Source organism: Kogia breviceps, chromosome 8 (genome assembly GCF_026419965.1).
Source record: "Kogia breviceps isolate mKogBre1 chromosome 8, mKogBre1 haplotype 1, whole genome shotgun sequence".
NCBI classification, from domain to species: Eukaryota; Metazoa; Chordata; class Mammalia; order Artiodactyla; family Physeteridae; genus Kogia; species Kogia breviceps.
The window spans coordinates 71,452,818-71,473,751 of NC_081317.1; the positions used below are offsets into that span (position 1 = coordinate 71,452,818).

The window sequence follows — 20,934 nt, forward strand, 5'->3', positions numbered from 1 at the left end:
AACTCACATACACTTTTGCATTGTTTGAGTTTGGCTTTTTTTTTAAACAATGGGCAGGTATTTCTTTTGTAATACAAAGTGAGAAAAGAGAATGTAAAATAAAGATTTTTATAACTATAATCTCCACTATGTGAAATGCATAAAATTTAAAGAAGGAAATAATGCCATTTGCAGCAACATGGATGGACCTAGAGATTGTCATACTGAGTGAAGTCAGACAGAGAAAGACAAATATCATATGATATTGCTTATATGTGGAATCTTAAAAAATGGTACAAATGAACTTATTTACGAAACAAATAGAGTCACGGACATAAGAAAAAACAAACTTATGGTTACCGGGGGGGAAGTGAGGGAGGTATAAACTGGGAGATTGGGATTGACATATATACACTACTATATATTGATCTAAAATAGATAACTAATAAGGACCTATTGTAGAGCACAGGGAACTCTACTCAAACTCTGTAATGACCTATATGGGAAAAGAATCTAAAAAAAAAGAGTTGATATATGTGTATGTATAACTGATTCACTCTGCTGTACAGCAGAAACTAACAACACTGTAAATCAACTATACTCCAATAAAGTTTTTAAATAAATAAATTAAATGATTAAGAAAAAAATTTTAAAGGCCATATAGAAAATGAGCAAAACATTTATTTTGGGGTGGTGGTATTACCAGTAATTCTTGCTTTATTTTTTTGGAAAACACTAAACTTGTGTATTTTAAATTTTCTCTAATTAGTTTCATATATATGTATGTGTATGTATACATATACATAATGTATACATGTATATGTATCTGTGTATGTACATACACACATATATTTATACATATATATGCATATATAAAATTAAAGTAATTGTGTATGACTAAGCCTCTAATCAGATTTGCTTACAGAGGTCATGGTGATCAGAATAAACAAAAACCTTCCCTTGCATTGTCCAGACACCTTTGTGCAATAACAATTCATACCCTGACACCCCAGAAGTCACAAATCAGAGAGCTTTTCTTCACTTTCAGACTCAGTCCCCAGACCTGTTAGGCAGGACACCAGGTGAGGAAGAAAGGTTGTAACTGTATCATCAGACTTCAGGGACAAAGGAAAAGGGATACTCCAGGACAAGTCAAGTTGGAAAGGGAATTAGGGTCACTTGGGGTAAGTATCTAAACCCTTGAATATATTGATTCTGCCAGAGATACCAGAGCGTTCCGAGGCACCAACAACTTCGAGCCCCCTTCCTCTGAGTGTGTGAGAAGAACTGAGGGCAGGAGAGGGAAGGGAGATCATAGCATCACCGGGGGATTGAAACCCACCCACAACTCTCAAGAAATTTCACAATGTTTCAATCTCTTCCCTTATCAAATATTCAACTAGAGAAACAAGTAATAATCCTGACTTTCCTTTCTTCACTTAGGTAAGTTACTGAGCTTTTCTGTGCCATCATATAGGGATGACAGTGGTGGTGGTGATGGTAACAGCATACTCCCCTAGGATTACTATGACTATTAAGTATGATAATGCAGGCAAAACATCTTGGGCACCATGGTAACACTAAGTGTTCATTTAATGTTAGGTATTGTCATTCATATTTTATTAATGACAGCAGTCCTGAGCAGAATCTGTAACAGTCCTGAGAAGCTAAGCAGTAGAAAGGATAGGAAAAAGAATGAACAGAGTAAGATCAGTTGTTCCATAATAAACAACTAAGTTCATCTGGGTTTGGTTTGGGGCAAGCTATAGCATCTTTCCAGAGGGGATACTTGCAGCTGGGATTGCTGAAACAGAAAGCCACACACGGGCTGGGTGGCAGCTGGGCTGGCTGACCAATTCAGAGGTCTCCTCCTTCTGCTGCTGTTTTACAACTTACACGGCACTTGTGTGCACATTTCTTGTGCTCTCATTGGTCCTAACCCTGCAGGTGGATATACTTTCTGATGTGTTACACATGGAGAAATAGTCCTGCCCCATAATTCATGGTTAATGCAGGAGACGGGTCTCCTGATTCCAATCCCACATTCTCTCCATTACCCAGTGCTCAGAGCCAGCAGAGCAAAGACCTTGGCCTCAAGCGCTCCACAAGAATTCCCAGACACCGTTACTGCTTTCACATGTTCTGCTACTTGGCAGAGAGCTCAAAAGAGGAATGAACACTTAACAGTACCATTTTGGACAGGCTGTCATCTCCTGTCATATACTGTCTCTTAGGAGGCTTTTCTCAGCATTTGTTCTATAAATTTCTCCAAAATCTCACACAAGCAATATTGGAATAGATATGCAAACTCTATAGGTCTCTAATATAACCAAAGCAATCATCAGAATATAAGTCTTTATGATTCATAACAGATTTGGTTTGCTGCACATTCCCGTCTGGGAAAGTTACTTTAAACAAACAAAAGCTGCTTGGGAGTGGATATTAGGAATTGGTTTTAAGCATTCCAACTCATTTCCTCTTTCATCGTTCAACAATCCCTCATAAAGAAGCACAAGAGGAGTATACATTATTCTTGCATCAGCATTCAGTATTTTACATTTATCTTTCAACACTCCAATAGAATTAACTTAGGTAATAATCTACCTAGCTGATTTTTGTACATAAAGACTCTAAAGATAAAAGCAAATTCTCTAAGATTAAACAAAACAACAAAAAACTTCAATGGACAGAAATTGCTTGAAATCCTAGTTATCTAGGCAACTTATTATTTAGCCATTATTTAAAAAGAAATAAATTAGTTTGAGCAAAGACACACACTAACACACACACACACACACACACACACACACACACACACACACACTCCAGAACATGGAGTTACCTGAGGCACAGCCGTTAACCTTTGTGGTGTGAGCCATGCTGGCTTGAATCCAAAGACAGATACAGAAAGGAGTGAGGAGTCATGCAAATTTTATGCATCAAGTTCCCAAATGCACTCAACCTGAAACAATAAAGAGAGCCCCATCAAAACGGGTCATTTAAAAATATGCACAACACTAAATCTTAGACTTCTGTTCACAAAGATGACTGCTAATGGAGACAGCAAATTGGAAGGGGGGAGAGACAGCCTGTGGAACAAGGTGGTGACTACCCCGAACCCGGCCACTGGGTGTTGAGAGTGACACACCCACAGATGCACCCGTGGACAGGTGTTGAAAGCAGATCTCTAGACACAGTACCCTATGGGAGATAAAATATGTTCTCCAGAAACGTGACTTTTTAAGGAAAGTGGCCTTCAAATACAAATATGCATCATTCTGTATCACTTCACAAACTATTTTTCGTTTTTACACTTATCCTCCTTTCCAAATGTTGGTTCAATAGTTTCATTTTCTCAATTGCACAAAAGCAGCTGTTGCACCAAATGCTCATTTTTTAAAAGGTTAATAAGTTCATGTGAATTCTTTTGTGATAGCTCAAGTTTTTCACTGACCTAGTCTTCTTAAAACATAAATCTGATCCAGGCAGTCCCTGTCTTAAAAAAAAAAAAAGAATCTTCAAAATCTCCCATTGTCCTGTTGGATAAAACTGCAAATGACACAGCACGACATGTGGTTTTGAAACATTAGAGTTTGTTAGGCAACATATTTCTTATTTTATATCGATTCTCTGCTTAAAAGTTAACTGAGATTACAAGACATATTCCAATCACAAAATTTAAAACAAAAAACGAAAAAAACCCCCACTGCTCCAATATCTGCTTCTTCAAAATGCCTTTTGAGAATGCAGGGGACACGGGTTCGAGCCCTGGTCCGGGAAGATGCCACGGGCCGTGGAGCAACTAAGCCCGTGCACCACAACTACTGAGCCTGCGCTCTAGAGCCCACAAGCTGCAACTGCTGAAGCCTGTGCGCCTAGAGCCCGTGCTCCACAAGAGAAGCCACTGCAATGAGAAGCCAGGGCACACCACAGCAAAGAGCAGCCCCCGCTCGCCGCAACTAGAGAAAGCCCACGCAAAGAAATGAAGACCCAACACTGCCAAAAATAAATAAATTTTTTAAAAAAATGTTGGCAAGGAAAGCAAACAATGTTACAGACACATTCCATTTCCACTGTGTCCAAATTCTCTCTAAACCAACAAAATCCGAAGAAATTGAGCTTAACGAATTCCAAGCTGAGAAATAGTGTCAATTTAGAAACCCACATGAGCTTCCCAAAACAGAATGCTAAAATAAATAACATATCCATTTATCCTGGATTCTAATGCAGCCATTTATGTCATTTAAGAGCTTTTAATAATACAGTAAAATACTCAAAGTATGCTGATCTGTCATAACCTATTTTGTTCAAAATATATATGTACATATTTATACATCTATTTAAAATAATTAGAAGTAAATATGCCAAAATGTTCATTGTGGTTGCCCTTCAGTGATGCAATTATGGATGATTTTAGCTCCTTCATTACTTTTGTAATCACAATTATTTTAAAAAGAAACATTAGATACTTCCTGTCAACTTGGTTTTATCTGCTTTAAAATGTACTGGAGAAAGAAAAAAGTATTTTAAAACACTATACAAAAGAAAACTATCAGGCCACAGTCATGGAGATCATAAGAGATTAGAAATATAAACAAATAGGAAGGAAGAGGAACCAGCTGATTGCTTTGATCACACAGGGTGAGAATTTCTTGCTGCTTAGCTAGGGAAATTTTCTTCACTGTTTGAATGGGTTTGCACTATGGTTCAAGGCTGACTACTGTGAAAGCAGCTCAGTGCAAACTCTAAAGGACTGGTTTCTACAGGCTGCTTCTGACAGCCGTGCTCCTTGCATGGCTTTTCCAGCTACAGTGACTACTTACTGCTCAGCTCACCCACAGAGACCTGATTCTCAGCCTCCCCCTGGAGGCCTCCCAGCTCCCTGCTGGTCCCCAGTTTCTGTCTGGCAACACACCAGGAGGGCAGGATGACTCTAATCTATGTGGCAATCACCTGGCATTCTGTTGGAAACAGGCACTGGTTCAGGTCCATGGCATTGAACTTGGAGAGTCAAGAGCTAGCTGAATCACAAGGCAGACTTTAGGGATAGAGTGAGCATTATGTCTGACAAATGTAGCTTTGTTAAGAAAAAAAGGTGGGGACTGGGTAAACTGAAGAAGGATGAGTGAGTTGATGGGGGGGCAAAAGAAAGAAGCCCAGCTTCTGGAATTATTCAACTAATTATACTTCTAAAAGCCAACAACAACAAAACCTAAGCAAAAACTGTTTACTGGCCTCAATCTAGCTCTGTGTTTGCAATTCTTGCTTCATAATGGCTTGTAAATACCACCATTTAAATTCTTGAGGGCAAACAGAAGGCCAGAAGAAACAAGCTGCTTGTGTTATGGGTGAATGAAGTTATGTGTCAAGGTATGTGGATGGAGATGTTCCTAGTCAAGCTTCATAAACTTTGGTCCAAGGTTCTCTCCTGTTACTGAACCTCTTTCACCTGGCAGAAGAATTTTATCTCAGACTGAAATTGGTCTCTCCCACCCTCCCCCAAACTGAACAATAAAATCAAAATGAGGAGGAAGCCTAAAATTAAGAATCACAGGCATATCACTGGTAAAATAACAAAACATGCCTGTCACTGGGTGTGGATCCTGGCAGTGTCTGTGCAGAAACAACAGTTTTTATATTGTGTATTGATTTTTCCCAGTTATTGTCCATGCCTGACAGGTGGCCTCAAATTGTGAGGACTCAGTCTTCCTAATGATATGCAGATTCTTATGTCCGTGAATTGTTTAAACCAGAAAAGATCTGGCCGTGATCCATTCTGTTACAGATCAATAAACTGCTTCTTTTCACTGTCAGAGAAGACTGCAAACCAGTAAATCTTAAGCGGTACAACAGTGGCTTGGTTTTGCTCACTAAGAAAAAGTGCCTCAAAAAGATTTAGGAAAATACATCAACAGAGTAAATAAAGAATTTGTCTTCTTGTCTGTTTATTTTAAGAGACTGATCTGCATTGAAGAACATTTTAGCAGCTCCCCAAGTATGGTGCAGAGAATAATGCAGACATTGAATGAATTAACCCCATAGATACATTAGCTTAATATGAAACAGATATGAAAAAGAGCTCACTAGATCTTTTTCTAAGAACACATCAATGAAAACAAATAAATGAAAGAGAAATTTGATGTGCACTCTAGGCCAGCACTGCCAACCAATCAAATGGTATTGCCTTGGTTAGAACCAAGATAATGATGATGACAGCCAGTGTTCATCAAGCTCTTACCGCTATGTTATCGAAATCTAAAACATCATCTACTCGAAGCTGCACCATTATTTTAAGTACCTCTGAGTTTAAAAAAGATATTGCTAATTAAATGGTAACAAAGTGCTTCTTAAAATTACATTAATTGTAAGACATATCCTCATTTCACAAGTGTTAAAATGTGAAAAATGTGCATCTTGGAATTGGCAAAATGATGTTACCTTTAAAAGCACTTTTAAAAGCACTTAACAGTTATTACCTTAATTAAACCTCACAACAACCCTATGAAGTACAAAAATCCTCTTCCCATTTTACAGATAGGAAACTGAGGCTCTGGGAGGTTTAAAATGTGCCGAAGTCACACAGCTGGTAAGTGAAAGAGCTACAATTAAAGCTAAGCAATTCAGTCAGCCCTATAGCTCAGGCTCCAGCCCCTGTGATCAGTGATTTAGAGTGAGGGCACTATTTCTTTAACAAATAACAACGTATATGCGAGTAATAAGGTCCCTTTTCAAGGAGTCACCTAAGGGATGTATATGCCTATTGCAAGGATGCTTTGTTCAAATCCCTTTTAGGTAGAAAGTTATGTTTCAAAGTTTTATGTAACATTGGTTTTAAAGCAATTGTATTTCCAACTTTACTCTTTGAGATTACATGTTTAAGAGCTTGAGGAGCTACTTATATGACACACAGGGTATATCTTAGCACTTACTGGTCATACTCTCTTCCAGACTCCACATATTAATCAGCTTGATTATCAATCTTGTTCCTTAGACTTTGCCATGAATGTCATTTGACTCTTTCAAAAAATTAAGTATACTTAAAAATTTTTCCACCACTGAGAACAGGTGAGAGATTCTCAGTGGAACTGCAGGAGTTTAAAAAATGAACAGGATCAGTGCAGCATAACTGGAATAAGAACCTTGCTGCTCAAAATGACAATTATGAAAGGGGAAACAACCATTTTGATGTGTAAGTTCTAGAATGTCTTTTATAGCATATAGTATTTTTCCCAAATTAAAGAAGCAACATAAAGAATGTGACAAAATCTAGGCTTCCCTGGTGGCGTAGTTGTTAAGAATCCGCCTGCCAAAGCAAGGGACACAGGTTCGAGCCCTGGTCCAGGAAGATTCCACATGCTGCGGAGCAACTAAGCCCGTGCGCCACAACTACTGAGCCTGTGCTCTACAGCTCATGAGCCACAACTACTGAGCCCATGTGCCTAGAGTCCATGCCCTGAAACAAGAGAAGCCAACGCAATGAGAAGCCCACGCACCGCAACGAAGAGTAGCCCCCACTCGCCGTAACTAGAGAAAGCCCACGTGCAGCAACGAAGACCCAACGCAGCCAAAAATAAATAAATAAAAGTAATTAATTTTTTAAAAAAGAATTTGACAAAATATGGAAAAGACAAAACATGCAAAAAATAATCATTTACTATCTCACAATCCTAATGTTCCATTGTTACCACCTGAGGCTATTTCTTTTCAATATGTTGACGATATGTATATTTTAATTACCTTAACATGTTTTGTTTTGTTTTGTTTTTTGCCGCTCCGCGGCATGTGGGATCTTCCCGGACCGGGGCATGAACCCATGTTCCCTGAATCGGCAGGTGGACTCTCAACCACTGTGCCACCAAGGAAGCCCTACCTTAACATGTTTTAAAGACTACATCATCCTAGAATTTGTACCAGCCACTATTTTGTTTCCATTTTAGAGAAATAAGATAAACTAAAATATTATGCCATTCCCAGACGCTCACACACTAGTGCTGGAAGCAGACAGAGACACAATTAAAGGAGAAAGCACTGAAACAGCTGTGTATACACAGTTCAACTCCAATCCATTGTAAGGTGGTCTTACTTTGCCCAAAAAGGGTGGGAGTGGATGAAAAACGTATTCAGAAGAAATCACTTGGCCTAAGTCTTAAAGGATGAATGAGTGTTTTTCAGGGCAAGAAAGGTGGAAAGGCATTCTAGGCAGAAGGAATAGCACATGCAAAGACAGGAGATGAGAAACTGGAGGTCTCAAAGTGTGGTTCCCAGACCAGCAGCATCCTCATGATCTTCTGGGAACTTCTTTGAAATGCAAATTCTCAGGCTGCCTCAGACCTACTGAATCATAAACTTTGGGAGTGGACCCCAGTAGTTTGTATGTCAACAAGCCCTCCAGGTGATTCCAGTGCAGGCCAAAGGTTCTCAAAATCACTGACTTAAAAGATGGGTTAATTGGGGAAAAATTATGTCCCAAGGCTCCAAGAGCCAGGAATGCCCTCTGATTTTAAGAAAATGATACCCAGGGACTTCCCTGGTGGTGCAGTGGTTGGGAATCTGCCTGCCAATGCAGGGGACACAGGTTTGAGCCCTGGTCCAGGAAGATCCCACATGCTGTGGAGCAACTAAGTCTGTGTGCTGCAACTACTGAGCCTGCGCTCTAGAGTCTGGGAGCCACAACTACTGAGCCCACATGCCACAACTACTGAGTCCACGTTCCTAGAGCCCATGCTCCACAACGAGAAGCCACTGCAATAAGAAACCCATGCACCGCAATGAAGAGTAGCCCCCGCCTGCCTCAACTAGAGAAACCCTGTGCGCAGCAACGAAGACCCAGTGCAGCCAAAAGTAAATAAATAAATAATAAATTTCTTTTAAAACGAAAAGAAAATGATACCCAGTGATTTAGAAAACATGACCTTTCTCCATTCACTTACTCAACAAATACTGATTGGGCATTCAGCATATAAGAGGCACACTGCTGGGCACTAAAATGGTAAATAATATAGACTCAATTCCTGCCTTTTAGGGGCTTTTAGGCAGGAATTACACACATACTTACACACATACCAGCAAATTTTTAACAAATTATGTGAAATGTATAATACAGGTGTAGAGTGAGACTAATAGAGGCTGAACTTCTTAGGATTAAAGTTGAGAGTATGGAGATGGATGAAAATGGGTGGTCCTCAGAGGCTTCTTTAGGGAAATGACATTGTAGGTGAAACCTGAGGGATGGGTAGGAGTTAGCTGGGGGGGTGTATGAAAGATAAGAATGGTCCAGAGAACAGAATGGAGTCCAGAAACAGACTGACACAATGCTCTCACCTGCTTTTCCGCAGTGGTATATAAAACTCAATAAACGAAGGAAGTCTTTTTAAAAAATGGTGCTACAGCAGTTTGCTATTTATAGGCAAAATAACAAAGCTTCATCTTACTCTTTCACCAAATACAAAAATTAATTCAAAATGAATCATAGTTTTGAGTGTAAAACCAAAACAACTATAAAACTTTCAGAAGAAAATGTAGAAGACTCTTGCAAACCCTTACAGACCTAGGGTTTGGAGAAGAGTTCTAGATGTGATACCAAAAGTTGATAAAGTGGACTTCATCAAAATTAAAAGTTTTTTTTCTGTAAAAGAATGGCCCAGGGCTTCCCTGGTGGCGCAGTGGTTGAGAATCCGCCTGCCGATGCAGGAGACACGGGTTCGTGCCCTGGTCCGGGAAGATCCCACATGCCGCGGAGCAGCTAAGCCCATGAGCCATGGCCGCTAGGCCTGCGCGTCCGGAGCCTGTGCTCCGCAACGGGAGAGGCCACAACAGTGAGAGGCCCGCATACCGCAAAAAAAAAAAAAAAAAAAAAAAAAAAAAAAAAAAAAAAAAGAATGGCCCAAAGGCTCTGGGGCAGGGAAAGTTCTATCAGCTGAGCAACTGAGTTTATTCAGAGAGAGAGAGAGAGCAGACTGGGCTGAGAGGAAAGGTGAGCAGAGGCTAGATGATGAGATTTGCTGGACCTTGCTGGCCATGGTAAGGAAAATGAGTTTTATTCTAACTGCAAAGTAAAGTCATTGAAGGTTTTAAAGCCAATGAGTAACAAAATATAAATGATCTTATTTTCAAGTAGTTTGCTTATTAGACTTTCTTTAGGGAGAGGTAGGTCAGGGCTTCTTTAGTTATATTATCATGGTGAAAGGACACTGGACCTTGCAGGAATGGTTTATTCAGACCAGTCCTTTGATTTGACTTTTCAAAAACATTTCATTTTCTATTCTTTAGAGCAGAAAGCCTCAGCCATGCTCAACAGAAACTTCCCAGATGTTCTGATGTTTTCCCCAGAAGATACAAGTTCTTATTTAGGAGAAACAAAAGAGGTCAAGTGCCTAGATCACAAGGTACTTTATAATTTGCTGCCTGACAAAAGTTCCCAGAATGTTAAACTGTGTTACCAATACAGCATATGCACTTCAACTGAAAATGGTTACCGGAAAAGCTGGAACCAGAAACCGAATCCAGAGATTTAAAAAGACAGAACTAGCATCTCCTGTGCCCCAGCCACAGCCAAGTTCAAGTTGCCCTTAACATGCGATACAAGCTATTCCAGTAAGTCTTGAATGCTGCCTTCCTTCAGCTGAAATAAATCTGATTTATGCTTTTATACTTTTAATAAAGACTCAGAACATTCTCTGCTATTTTGTTGTCTCGGGTTTTCCAGCTGGGACAAGCATACTGCTTTCATGACTGTGCAGAAATCCAGCTCATGTTCATCTACCCATGCGAGGGGGCAAACACTAGGGCACAGGGTGGGGGAGCTGGCATCTGCTATGTAGATTTAAAAATGGGAAATGACTGAGAACATTTGTTTCCTGCTGGTGTCCCATTCCACTGAGGGATGCTCTGGATAACAGCAGTATGGCGCCAGCCTGACCAGTGACAGGCCAAGCCCAGGAGAGAGATCTTTGTCCTCTTGTCAGTGGACCCCTGGGGTCATTCCCACCAATTTCAAACGGGCAGAGGCCATAGATGCATCCTCTGAGGGCCAATTCAAAAGCCATCAATCACCCAACTCTTCTGCCACGTTCAGCTGGGAAATGCAACAGGCCAAGGGAAGCCTACTCCACAGGTAGGATTTAAATTCCTTCTTCACCTGAGGTCTGCCTCTTCCTTGCCCCGCTTCTCTGTTCCCCCTTCTAAAAGGCTCTGACAGCGACATCTCAACTCCACCATGCTAGGAAAAGTGCCAGAGCATGGAACCTGCCAGAGAAAAGGCGTCACCCCTCACCCAGGGCAGAAAGGTTGGGCTTAAGCCAGAAACATAGTCTGAAGCCATGTCCCAAGTAGACTCACAGAGCTTGCAATCTGGCAGTGCTATGGAGCCAAATGCAATCAGCTCCTGAGATGAGGGCCTTGGGGCATTACTGAACATTTAGCCTCCTGGGTGATAACACCTAACGGGCAGGGTCTGAGGCAATGAGGACGCTACAGAGCAAGATCCCCAAACTCAGAAAGACCATGAACAGTGAGATCCAGAAACAGGGGGATAAAAGGCCTGTTAGTACATTTCTATCACACTGAAGCAATGTTAATTCACAAACGTTTATTTGAAACTACAGGTAGGGGTAAAGAGAAGCAAAAACAAAAATTTCTAGCCATCAAGGGAAGAGGAATGTTCATTAATGGCAAAATAGCTATTATTTCTAATTTCAAATGTCTGACAGCTGTGCTTTTATTTGTTCTACACTGTTCTTTTAAAAAATTAAGTTTGGGTTGATAGGCATTTATTTACATGTGTTGGTTAACACCTTCTAAGCCCCTCGCTACCCCAAGCATGGTACCCAGTAAACAGCAGCAGCACCTGTGTGACTTGTTAAAAAAAAAAAAAAAGTAGAATCTTGGGCCCCACTACAGATTATTGAATCAGAACCTGCATCCTAACAAGAAGCCCTGGTGATTCGTTCACACACGCAAGTGGGAGAGGCACTGGCTTAGCCCTAGTTTTCCCATCAGGGCTTATGCTTCTTAACAGGTTATCTTCTATCCTGAGAGACCCATAGCAGTGCTTCACAACCTTGGCCAATCATTGGAATTACTGTCCAGGTCCAACCACAGACCGATTAAGTTACTCTCTGGGGTTGGGGCCCAGGCAGAAGTATTTTTTAAGGCTCCCTTAGGAGATGCCAATGTGCTATGTTTGAGTCATTGACCTATTCCAGTGGTTCTCAAAGTGTGGTCCTGGTCCAGTTGCACTACCAGGGAACTCGACAGAAATGCACATTTCTTTCTTCCTTCCCTCCTTCCCCTCTTCCCTCCTTCCAGCCTTCCCTCTCTCTCTCTCCTCTCTCTCTCCTCTCTCTCTCTCTCTCTCTCTCTCCCTCCCTCCCTCCCACACACACACACACACACACACACACACACACACACACACACACACACACACACACACATCCAGACTGGGACTGACTATATAAAAAAAATAACTCAGTAAAACGTCAGGAAGTTCTCAGAAGGCAGGCAGGTATTCTGGTGTCTCCTTTACACAATTTATTTAGCACCTGAAATAAAAACATGTATGTTTTGTAAAGATGGCATAAAATTCATTTTAAAATGAGGATGAAGCCAGGCAAGATACACGTCTAGGGGCCAAGTGGGTCATAGGGTCAAAGCATGCAATGGATGAGAAAATTGTGGCTCAGAATAGTAGGTAAATTCTTCTGTCCCATGGTGATTTGCAGGGTTTACCTAATAGTAGTAGTATTTCCTGAAATCTGATAATGCAGCATCCCAAGACTTTCCCCAAAGATTCTGATTCAATGAGTCTGGCATGGAGTTGAAATTTATATTTTTCATACACATCCCCAAGTGATTCTTGTTATCAGAAAAGTCTGGAAAACACGTTGCTTTATAGGACTTCTACTCCCTAAGTCACTGTTTCTCAGAGTGTGGCCCTGGACCAATCGTGCCAGCATCACCTGGAGACTAGAAATGCATATCCTTGGGCCCCACCCTGGACCACCAAATCAGAAACTCTTCAGGTGGGCCCAGTGGTCAGCGTGTTCACAAGTCCTCCAGCTGATTTGAAAACTATGGCACTAGGCTATTTTCAAAACTCGTATAGGGCTTCCCTGGTGGCGCAGTGGTTGGGAGTCCACCTGCCGATGCAGGGGACACGGGTTCGTGCCCCGGTCCGGGAAGATCCCACATGCCGCGGAGCGGCTGGGCCCGTGAGCCATGGCCGCTGAGCCTGCGCGTCCGGAGCCTGTGCTCCACAACGGGAGAGGCCACAACAGTGAGAGGCCCGCGTACCACAAAAAAAATAATAAATAAATAAATAAAAATAATAAAATTAAAAACAAACAAACAAACAAAAAAAACTCGTATATATTGTAAGTGGAAACTACCTGCTCTTATTCAAATACCTAGTTTTTGGTGAGAAGTACAAAGAAATTCTGGCCTCATCTTGGGCCTTGCCTGTGTCTTTCTTATGGAAGGGACTGTCCTCTTCCAAAGAACAGCATGAAAGAACATACTGAAGACAATCTTTGGGTGTAATCATAAATCATTCATGTGGATAGGAGCAGAGTGGAGTGCAATGCCGAAATGAAAGCCATTGTGCTACTAGGGTAGGATTTTAAAAAAATATCGTAACATTTTACTTCAATTGGAAAGACAATCCAACAGCAACAGGAAACAAAGAAAACAAGTGGCTAATGTGGTGAGAAGTCTGGATCTTCCTAGTTCCCGTCCTTTCTTTCTCTCTTCCCATACTATTGTTCTGTCAAGAAACATGTTTACCACAAAGGTTTGAAAACCAGTTCACAGTTTCATAATGTCCAAATGCAAGAGAACTACTTGAAAACTTAGGGAACACAAGACAGAGAATATTTACAACAGAGCGACAGGTCTCAGAGGGTTCTTGAAACCCCCAAACCAAATGCAAAGTTTTGTGGTTTCTAGCAAACCCACACTGTTCAAGGGAGAGGTTTTGCTGCTTTATGAATTATCCCAAAGAGGCCAGGACCCAAGGAAAGTCAGGAACCTCTGAATTTACACATATTTCACAGGACAGAGATTTGGATGAAAAGTCTAACAATTTAATGTTCTAAGTTACAAGAGGAAATCCATTCCCTTACCTGGAAACCTCTTTCTCTCTGGTTTTTAAGGCTGCTTGTGAGAACTGGGGGCTCATCCACAACAGCAGAACTCGGGGTGAAGCAAAATAGCAGCCCAAGACCAGGAATCTGGGAACCACATTTTCATTTCAACTTGACCTGGAACTACCTCCAGGGCTCTGGGAAAGTTATTTAAATGGGGCTTCCCATTCTCCGCAGCTGGACTAGCTCAGCCCTAATGACACTTCCAGGCCTGACAAACATTCAGTAATTCTGTTCGTCTAAATCCTGGGCCTAATGGGTACACAGGGCTCCCTGGGGCTGATACTGCCAAATGAAGTCAGGCCGTAGGGAACCTTGAATATAGGTCAGCAGGACAGGGATCATACCTCACAGGCCCCCACTGTCTCTGAAGCTCCTTCTGGCACAGCAATGACCAGTGGGAGAATTCCCACCAGTCAACATAAAAGGGTTGCTGAAACAGCAGGGCTCTTGTTTCTTCTCCAACTCAGCTCCCAGGGTGGCTGCTTTTTTTCTGAACCTTCCAAATTATCTTATTATCTTTCCCCCTTTCAACGTACTAGTACGAAATTTTCAACGAAATTGACATGTACACATCACTATATTTAAAATGGATAACCAACAAGGACCTACTGCATAGCACAGGGAACTCTGCTCTAGATTATGTAACAACCTAAATGGGAAAAGAATTTGAAAAAGAATAGATACATGTATACGTAAAACTGAATCACTTTGCTGTACTCCTGAAACTAACACAACATTGTTAATCAACAATACTCCAATATAAGATAAAAAAGTTTAAGAAAATAATAATAAAAAATCAGCTATAATTCCACTACTATAAACATTTTGTTATGTAGCTTCCCAATTCTTCCCTGGGCTTACACATGTATATAAGTATATATTTTTCTCCAAATATGTTATTTTATTTCTTTTAACATTATAGCCATCTTTTAAAGATAATACCTATATCTCTTCTTTTGATACCTGCGTAGTGTCCCCTTTCATATTTGTGCTATATTTTATTTGCTCTTTTTTTTAACATCTTTATTGGAGTATAATTGCTTTATAACAAAGTGATTCAGTTATACATATACATATATCCTTGTATCCCCTCCCTCTTGCGTCTCCCCTCCCTCCCACCCTCCCTATCCCACCCCTCTAGGTGGTCACAAACCACCTAGCTGAACTTCCTGTGCCATGCGGCTGCTTCCCACTAGCTAGCTATTTTATGTTTGGTAATGTATATATGTCCATGCCACCCTCTCACTTTGTCACAGCTTACCCTTCCCCCTCCCCATATCCTCAAGTCCATGCTCTAGTAGGTCTGTGTCTTTACTCCTGTCTTACCCCTAGGTACTTCACTGACCTTTATTTTTGAGTATTTAGGTTCTTTCCCATTTTTTCTTATTACAAACTCTTTGAGAAACATATTTTTACATACACTTTTTTGTACTTATCCAATAATTTGCTGTGGATCAATTCCAAGAAGTGGATTTGTGAGAAGAAAAGACTGAGCCTGTACATTCTGACAGGTAATAACAGGTTGCCCTGCAGAAAGGTGCCAATTTAAACTCTCACCAAAACCACATGGGAGGGCCAATGAAACTAGACTCCATGCCTATGTACATTTATTGTTTTTAATACAGCACACACACCCTCAAAACAATGTACTGAAAATCTCTCTGTAAACAATATGTTTTCGCTAAGTTTGTATTTAATACAGCAATTTTAGTTGCTCGACATCGGATTCTATGTTCATTCTTCATCCTCAGCTCAGAGTAATTTATATTTTATAAAACACAACTCCTGTATGTAACATTGTCTCTGGGGGTAAATTTATAGAAAAAATTAATTCTCTCATCCACAAGTCTGAGAATGAGAAATCCCTGACTGACTGAGAGTGCTTCTTGACCTACTACATGATAACAGGGCTTGATGTGTAATCAATTAGTCAGAACAGAGATGTGAATAAATCCCAGACTTCTGTCCTAAGACTAAAGAGGTCATGGTGTTGAGAGAACACACTTAGTTGAGTACTCACAGCTGGACCCAAGGTACCTTCTGAAACAAGTACTCCTTCATCTTCTCAGAACAGGTATCTAATGTACACACACCCCCAAAACAAGCAGATGCTTAGAGAGAATGCTGGTAAAACACAGAAGAAAGTTCTAGCCTTTGCTAGAACTGTGAGACCAGATTCCTTAAATTAATATTGTGGAGCAGAAATTAATACAGCCAATTACACATAACATAAAAAAATTTTTTGAAGCTATTAAACAAAGATTTTTTTTTAAAGAACCAGGAATATAGAGGAAAATACAAAATTTATATATACTAACTTATTTTGGAGGTGCCCTTACAGAAAGAAAACCATACTGTTAAAGACATATATATATATTATATACAGTATCATATGATCATAAAGCTCTTAGTTGCTATGCATTACAATCAAAAGGGCTCTGAAAACCACCTAAATCCAAATCCTTCTTTTGTAGATGAAGGACATTTTGTGAAATAACAGAGGTTAAATAGCCAGAATACAGTCACACAAACTAGTTAGCAGAGGTCTGTGTCTTTATAGAGAGGTATGAGGAGAGGAAGGCACATCACAGTTTTTTCCTACTATGGAAGCAGGAGGGAATGGAACTTTCCTTTCTTGAATTTCCTATTTATTTTCTTAATCTTTTGCTCCCCACTCCTTTCCTCATAACCCTTAATAGATGTAAAAGGAGCCAGTTAATTTTTTTTTAAATGGGGGGAGCCCATGACTGGAATTCCAAGCCCATGGAATGTATATTTCTTTATTCTTCTCATTAGCAGGAATGTGGGGCCTCTGTAGGGGATACCTTAAGATTTTTAAAGACAGGGAACTGTCTGGACAGTTCCTCTCGCTCTCACCTCCCACTAAAACACACAACACTCCTGACAGAAGAGGGACTCTAACGTCTGTGTCACTATAACTTGCCTGTGGTGCAAGAGTGACATCCATAGTCAGAACCCATCAGGGCACTCATTTTCCAACAACTCACTAGACAAGCAGTGGCCCGTGGTCCAGCAGCACCATTATCTGCTGGAGCTGGTCTTGGGCCCTCAGCCCACACCTACTGTCTCAGAATCTGCATTTCAACAAGAGCCCCACATTAAAGTGTGAGAAGCACTGTTTCAAGGGAAGATCTTTATACCACTTTTGCCTCTCTGGAAAGTAAAATGGGGATAGCAGTAAAAGGACCCATTCCATCGACTTTTCTTTATTTTCTGAATTTCCACCTTCACTTTGCAAGACTTAAGTCACACACATTTCTTCATGGCTCATGAGTGCAGAGACCCACCCCAAACTCTAATACAGCTGTCAACAGAGAACAGCAGAGTTCTGCATTTGCTTTCAAACAAGCAAATGTGCAGTGAACTTTCTCAAACTGCCATGTTTTGAAAATACTGGGATTGCATATACTAAAACAGTAAAGGTAACCCCTTGACCTTTTTATAAAAATTGACGCGTAGTTGACTTACAATGTTGTGTTAGTTTCAGGTGTACCTTTTCAGATTCTTTTCCATCATAGGTTATTACAAGATAGTGAATATAGTTCCCTGTGCTATACAGTAGGTCCTTGTTGTCTATCTCTCCTTGACCTTTATAAAAAATTTCATATTAACGCTTGCAGGAGGGGACATAGGGATTGTAAACAGACACACAATGTGGCACCTTCCTCCTTGCAGAATTCTCTTTTTTGGACCTCTCACTCCAGTCTTCTCACTCTAAAAAGGGAGGAGGCTGTGGCAGAGATGCTGCAACGTAGGCCCATCCCTATAAACTGCATCTTACTCATCCACTTTAGTCACACCACGAGAGCCATACAGGTGGGGAAGAGGTGACAGACATGTTTTACAACTCCCTTGGTTGGCTGCCATGGGTGAATGATGGTCAAAAACAGGATCAACACCATCATTACGCATATGCTGACAATGAATGAAAACCTCGAGGGGCCTTTAGAAGGAATGTCAGCCTTCAAGCTCCAACAAACCATGCTTGAGTGAGAATCTTTCAAGTGGCAAAGCTGCTGTTCTGAGCTAGGGTGAACGAACACATGCTCTGATCTTAACAGCTTGTTAGAACCCAGCTGTGATGTGAACTGATAATCAGACACAATACATGGACTTAAATCTCTGAGTTGAATTTCATGATATTACTAGACCAAATCCATACTCCATCAGTCAGTTCAGTGGCTAAGGTCAGTTACCACAGATCTTTACAATTCCACTAATTTGCTGTCTCCTCATTTCCTTTTATGCCTTGAGCCTGGGTGGCCATATACTTATGGTTCAGACTGGGACATTTTTTTTTTTTAAGATGTTGTGGGGGGCTTCCCTGGTGGCGCAGTGGTCGAGAGTCCGCCTGCCGATGCAGGGGACGCGGGTTCGCGCCCCGGTCTGGGAAGATCCCACATGCCATTGAGCGGCTGGGCCCGTGAGCCATGGCCGCTGGGCCTGCGCTTCCAGAGCCTGTGCTCCGCAACGGGAGAGGCCACAGCAGGGAGAGGGCCGCATACCACCAAAAAAAAGATGTTGGCAGTAGGAGTTTATTAGTTTATTTATTTATTTTTGCTGTGTTGGGTCTTCGTTTCTGTGCAAGGGCTTTCTCTAGTTGTGGAAAGCGTGGGCCACTCTTCATCGCAGTGCGCGGGCCTCTCACTATCGCGGCCTCTCCTGTTGCGGAGCACAGGCTGCAGATGCACAGGCTCAGTAGTTGTGGCTCACGGGCCTAGTTGCTCCGTGGCATGTGGGATCCTCCCAGACCAGGGCTCAAACCCGTGTCCCCTGCATTAGTAGGCAAATTCTCAACCAGTGCACCACCAGTGAAGCCCCAGACTGGGACATTTCTGAGAACACTAAAATGCTAAATAGATGAGATGTTGGGAAAACAGACGTAAACTAGGACTGTCCCAGGCAAACTTGGATGTATAATATCCCTGCCTTTAAACAACTAATAGAAAAAAGGGGAGGGAAGGAAATAACAATAAATAGAAACACTGGGAGATTGCTATAAAGACACTCTAGAAACCAACTATAAAAAAAGACATCTTAACATATATCCCAATGCCACGAGGTTCATTCAGTACATTCTTATTAACAAGATAGAGTAAAAATGCATTGTGAATGCTAACAAAGGCTAGCAGTAACATGTGATATCAAACGAAGCCGTGCTATTCCCAATGTCATCACCACTTAGCATAAACACCAGTAAAATAATGTCTAGAATGCAAGGCTCCTAACAGTACAATCTCAAACATTCTCCTGGGAACTGCATTTGACACTGACACATGTTGTTTCTCTCACTTTACCCACAGTCTCATAACTGGGTTATCTAAATGGTTTCAGGATTAAAATTCTCCCAGCTTCTATTTTAAACCAAACATGGCAACAGACACGTCCACAGCTTAACAATTTTACAATGTTTTCACATGCATTATCTTAGCTAAGCTTCCAAACAGCTTCGGGAGATACCTTCCCCTGTAACAGATAAGGAGACTAACATTCAGAGAAGTGAGCTGCGTGAATGACTGCAACATCATTTACTGTGCTGCTCTTCCCCACTGGGCTTTCAGCTTTGCAAGTGCGATGATTATGTCACCCTAGTTTTCTAAGTATCTAGCACTCAGTGCCTAGGACAGCCAGTGTTCAAAATTATTTTTAATTAATTAAAACTCTTTTTTGAATGAGTGAATGAATTCCATAAGAAAGGAATGGTACATTTCTATTCCTGTGTCTATGGTCTCACTTTATGACCCAGGGAAGGCAAATCTTGTATATATACAGAATTTTTTAAAAAAATATTGAGGATCCTACTAAATAAAGGTGAAAGAAACAAGGAATTTACTACTAAGTAGCTAATACAGCTTAAAAGAGAAGGAACATGTAGAAATGGCAATCTCTAATAGGTAGCAGATGAGCTGAGTAAGGTGTGTATGAAAGCAGAAGGTTGAAAGACACTAGAGCAACTAGATCCTTTAGTTTTCCACCTGATTTCTTTGGACTTCATTATCAGCTCTGTGAATAACACTTTCCCCAAACTACCCACTGAAAGTCTTAGACTAGGTCTGGTGTTTCATGTCTCTGCTATATATAAGCATGGGCCAAAAGAAGTGAGGTTGTCCAGTGCCTTCTTTACTATTTGTTCTTCTGAGTCAACGTGGAAAAAATAGCTTGGAATACTTCATGAGACCCTGGCAAGAACTTCTGCTCCTAAAACTTCCTTCCGTTTCAGGGCTTCTCCTCACTTGACACATGGGTGCACACAACTCTACTGAGTTTTCTCCTCAACACCACTCCCTTAAAGCAAACTGGAATGATTAAAAAAAATTAAAAAAAAAAAAAGAGTGGGGAATAAATACACATTTAATAGGGAAAGAGTATAGACATTAAAACACTATACTGTTTTTTTGTGTTTTTTTTGCGGTATGCGGGCCTCTCACTGTTGTGGCCTCTCCCATTGCAGAGCACAGGCCCCGAACGCACAGGCCTAGCGGCCATGGCTCACGGGCTTAGTTGCTCCGCGGCATGTGGGATCTTCCCGGACCGGGGCACGAACCCGTGTCTCCTGCATCGGCAGGCGGATTCTCAACCACTGCGCCACCAGGGAAGCCCCACTATACTGTTTTTTCTGTAGTTTTCACTAGTTTGAGACCTGGTCAGTGCTAAAGATAAACAATTATAATAAGAGTGAATAAATTTCATGGGAAGGCAGAGAAAAAAAGGTATAAAATGATAGTCTTCTTAAATTTAAGCTTTTGTAATTGCTTATTTCTCATATTTCATCAATATAATAAAAGTACAA

The 20,934-nt window shown here is 41.0% G+C and overlaps 1 protein-coding gene across 14 annotated transcripts in view; it reads right to left on the reverse strand.

Moving 5' to 3' along the window:
- KANK1 (KN motif and ankyrin repeat domains 1) overlaps positions 1 to 20,934 on the reverse strand; it is a 192,046-nt gene that overhangs the window by 58,577 nt on the left and 112,535 nt on the right. For all 14 annotated transcript variants that reach the window (XM_067041604.1, XM_059073324.2, XM_067041613.1 and 11 more), the window contains one exon: positions 2,822 to 2,941. In XM_067041604.1, the coding sequence (XP_066897705.1) occupies positions 2,822 to 2,858 (37 nt within the window). In that variant the 5' untranslated portion in view covers positions 2,859 to 2,941. The remainder of the gene's footprint in view (positions 1 to 2,821; positions 2,942 to 20,934) is intronic.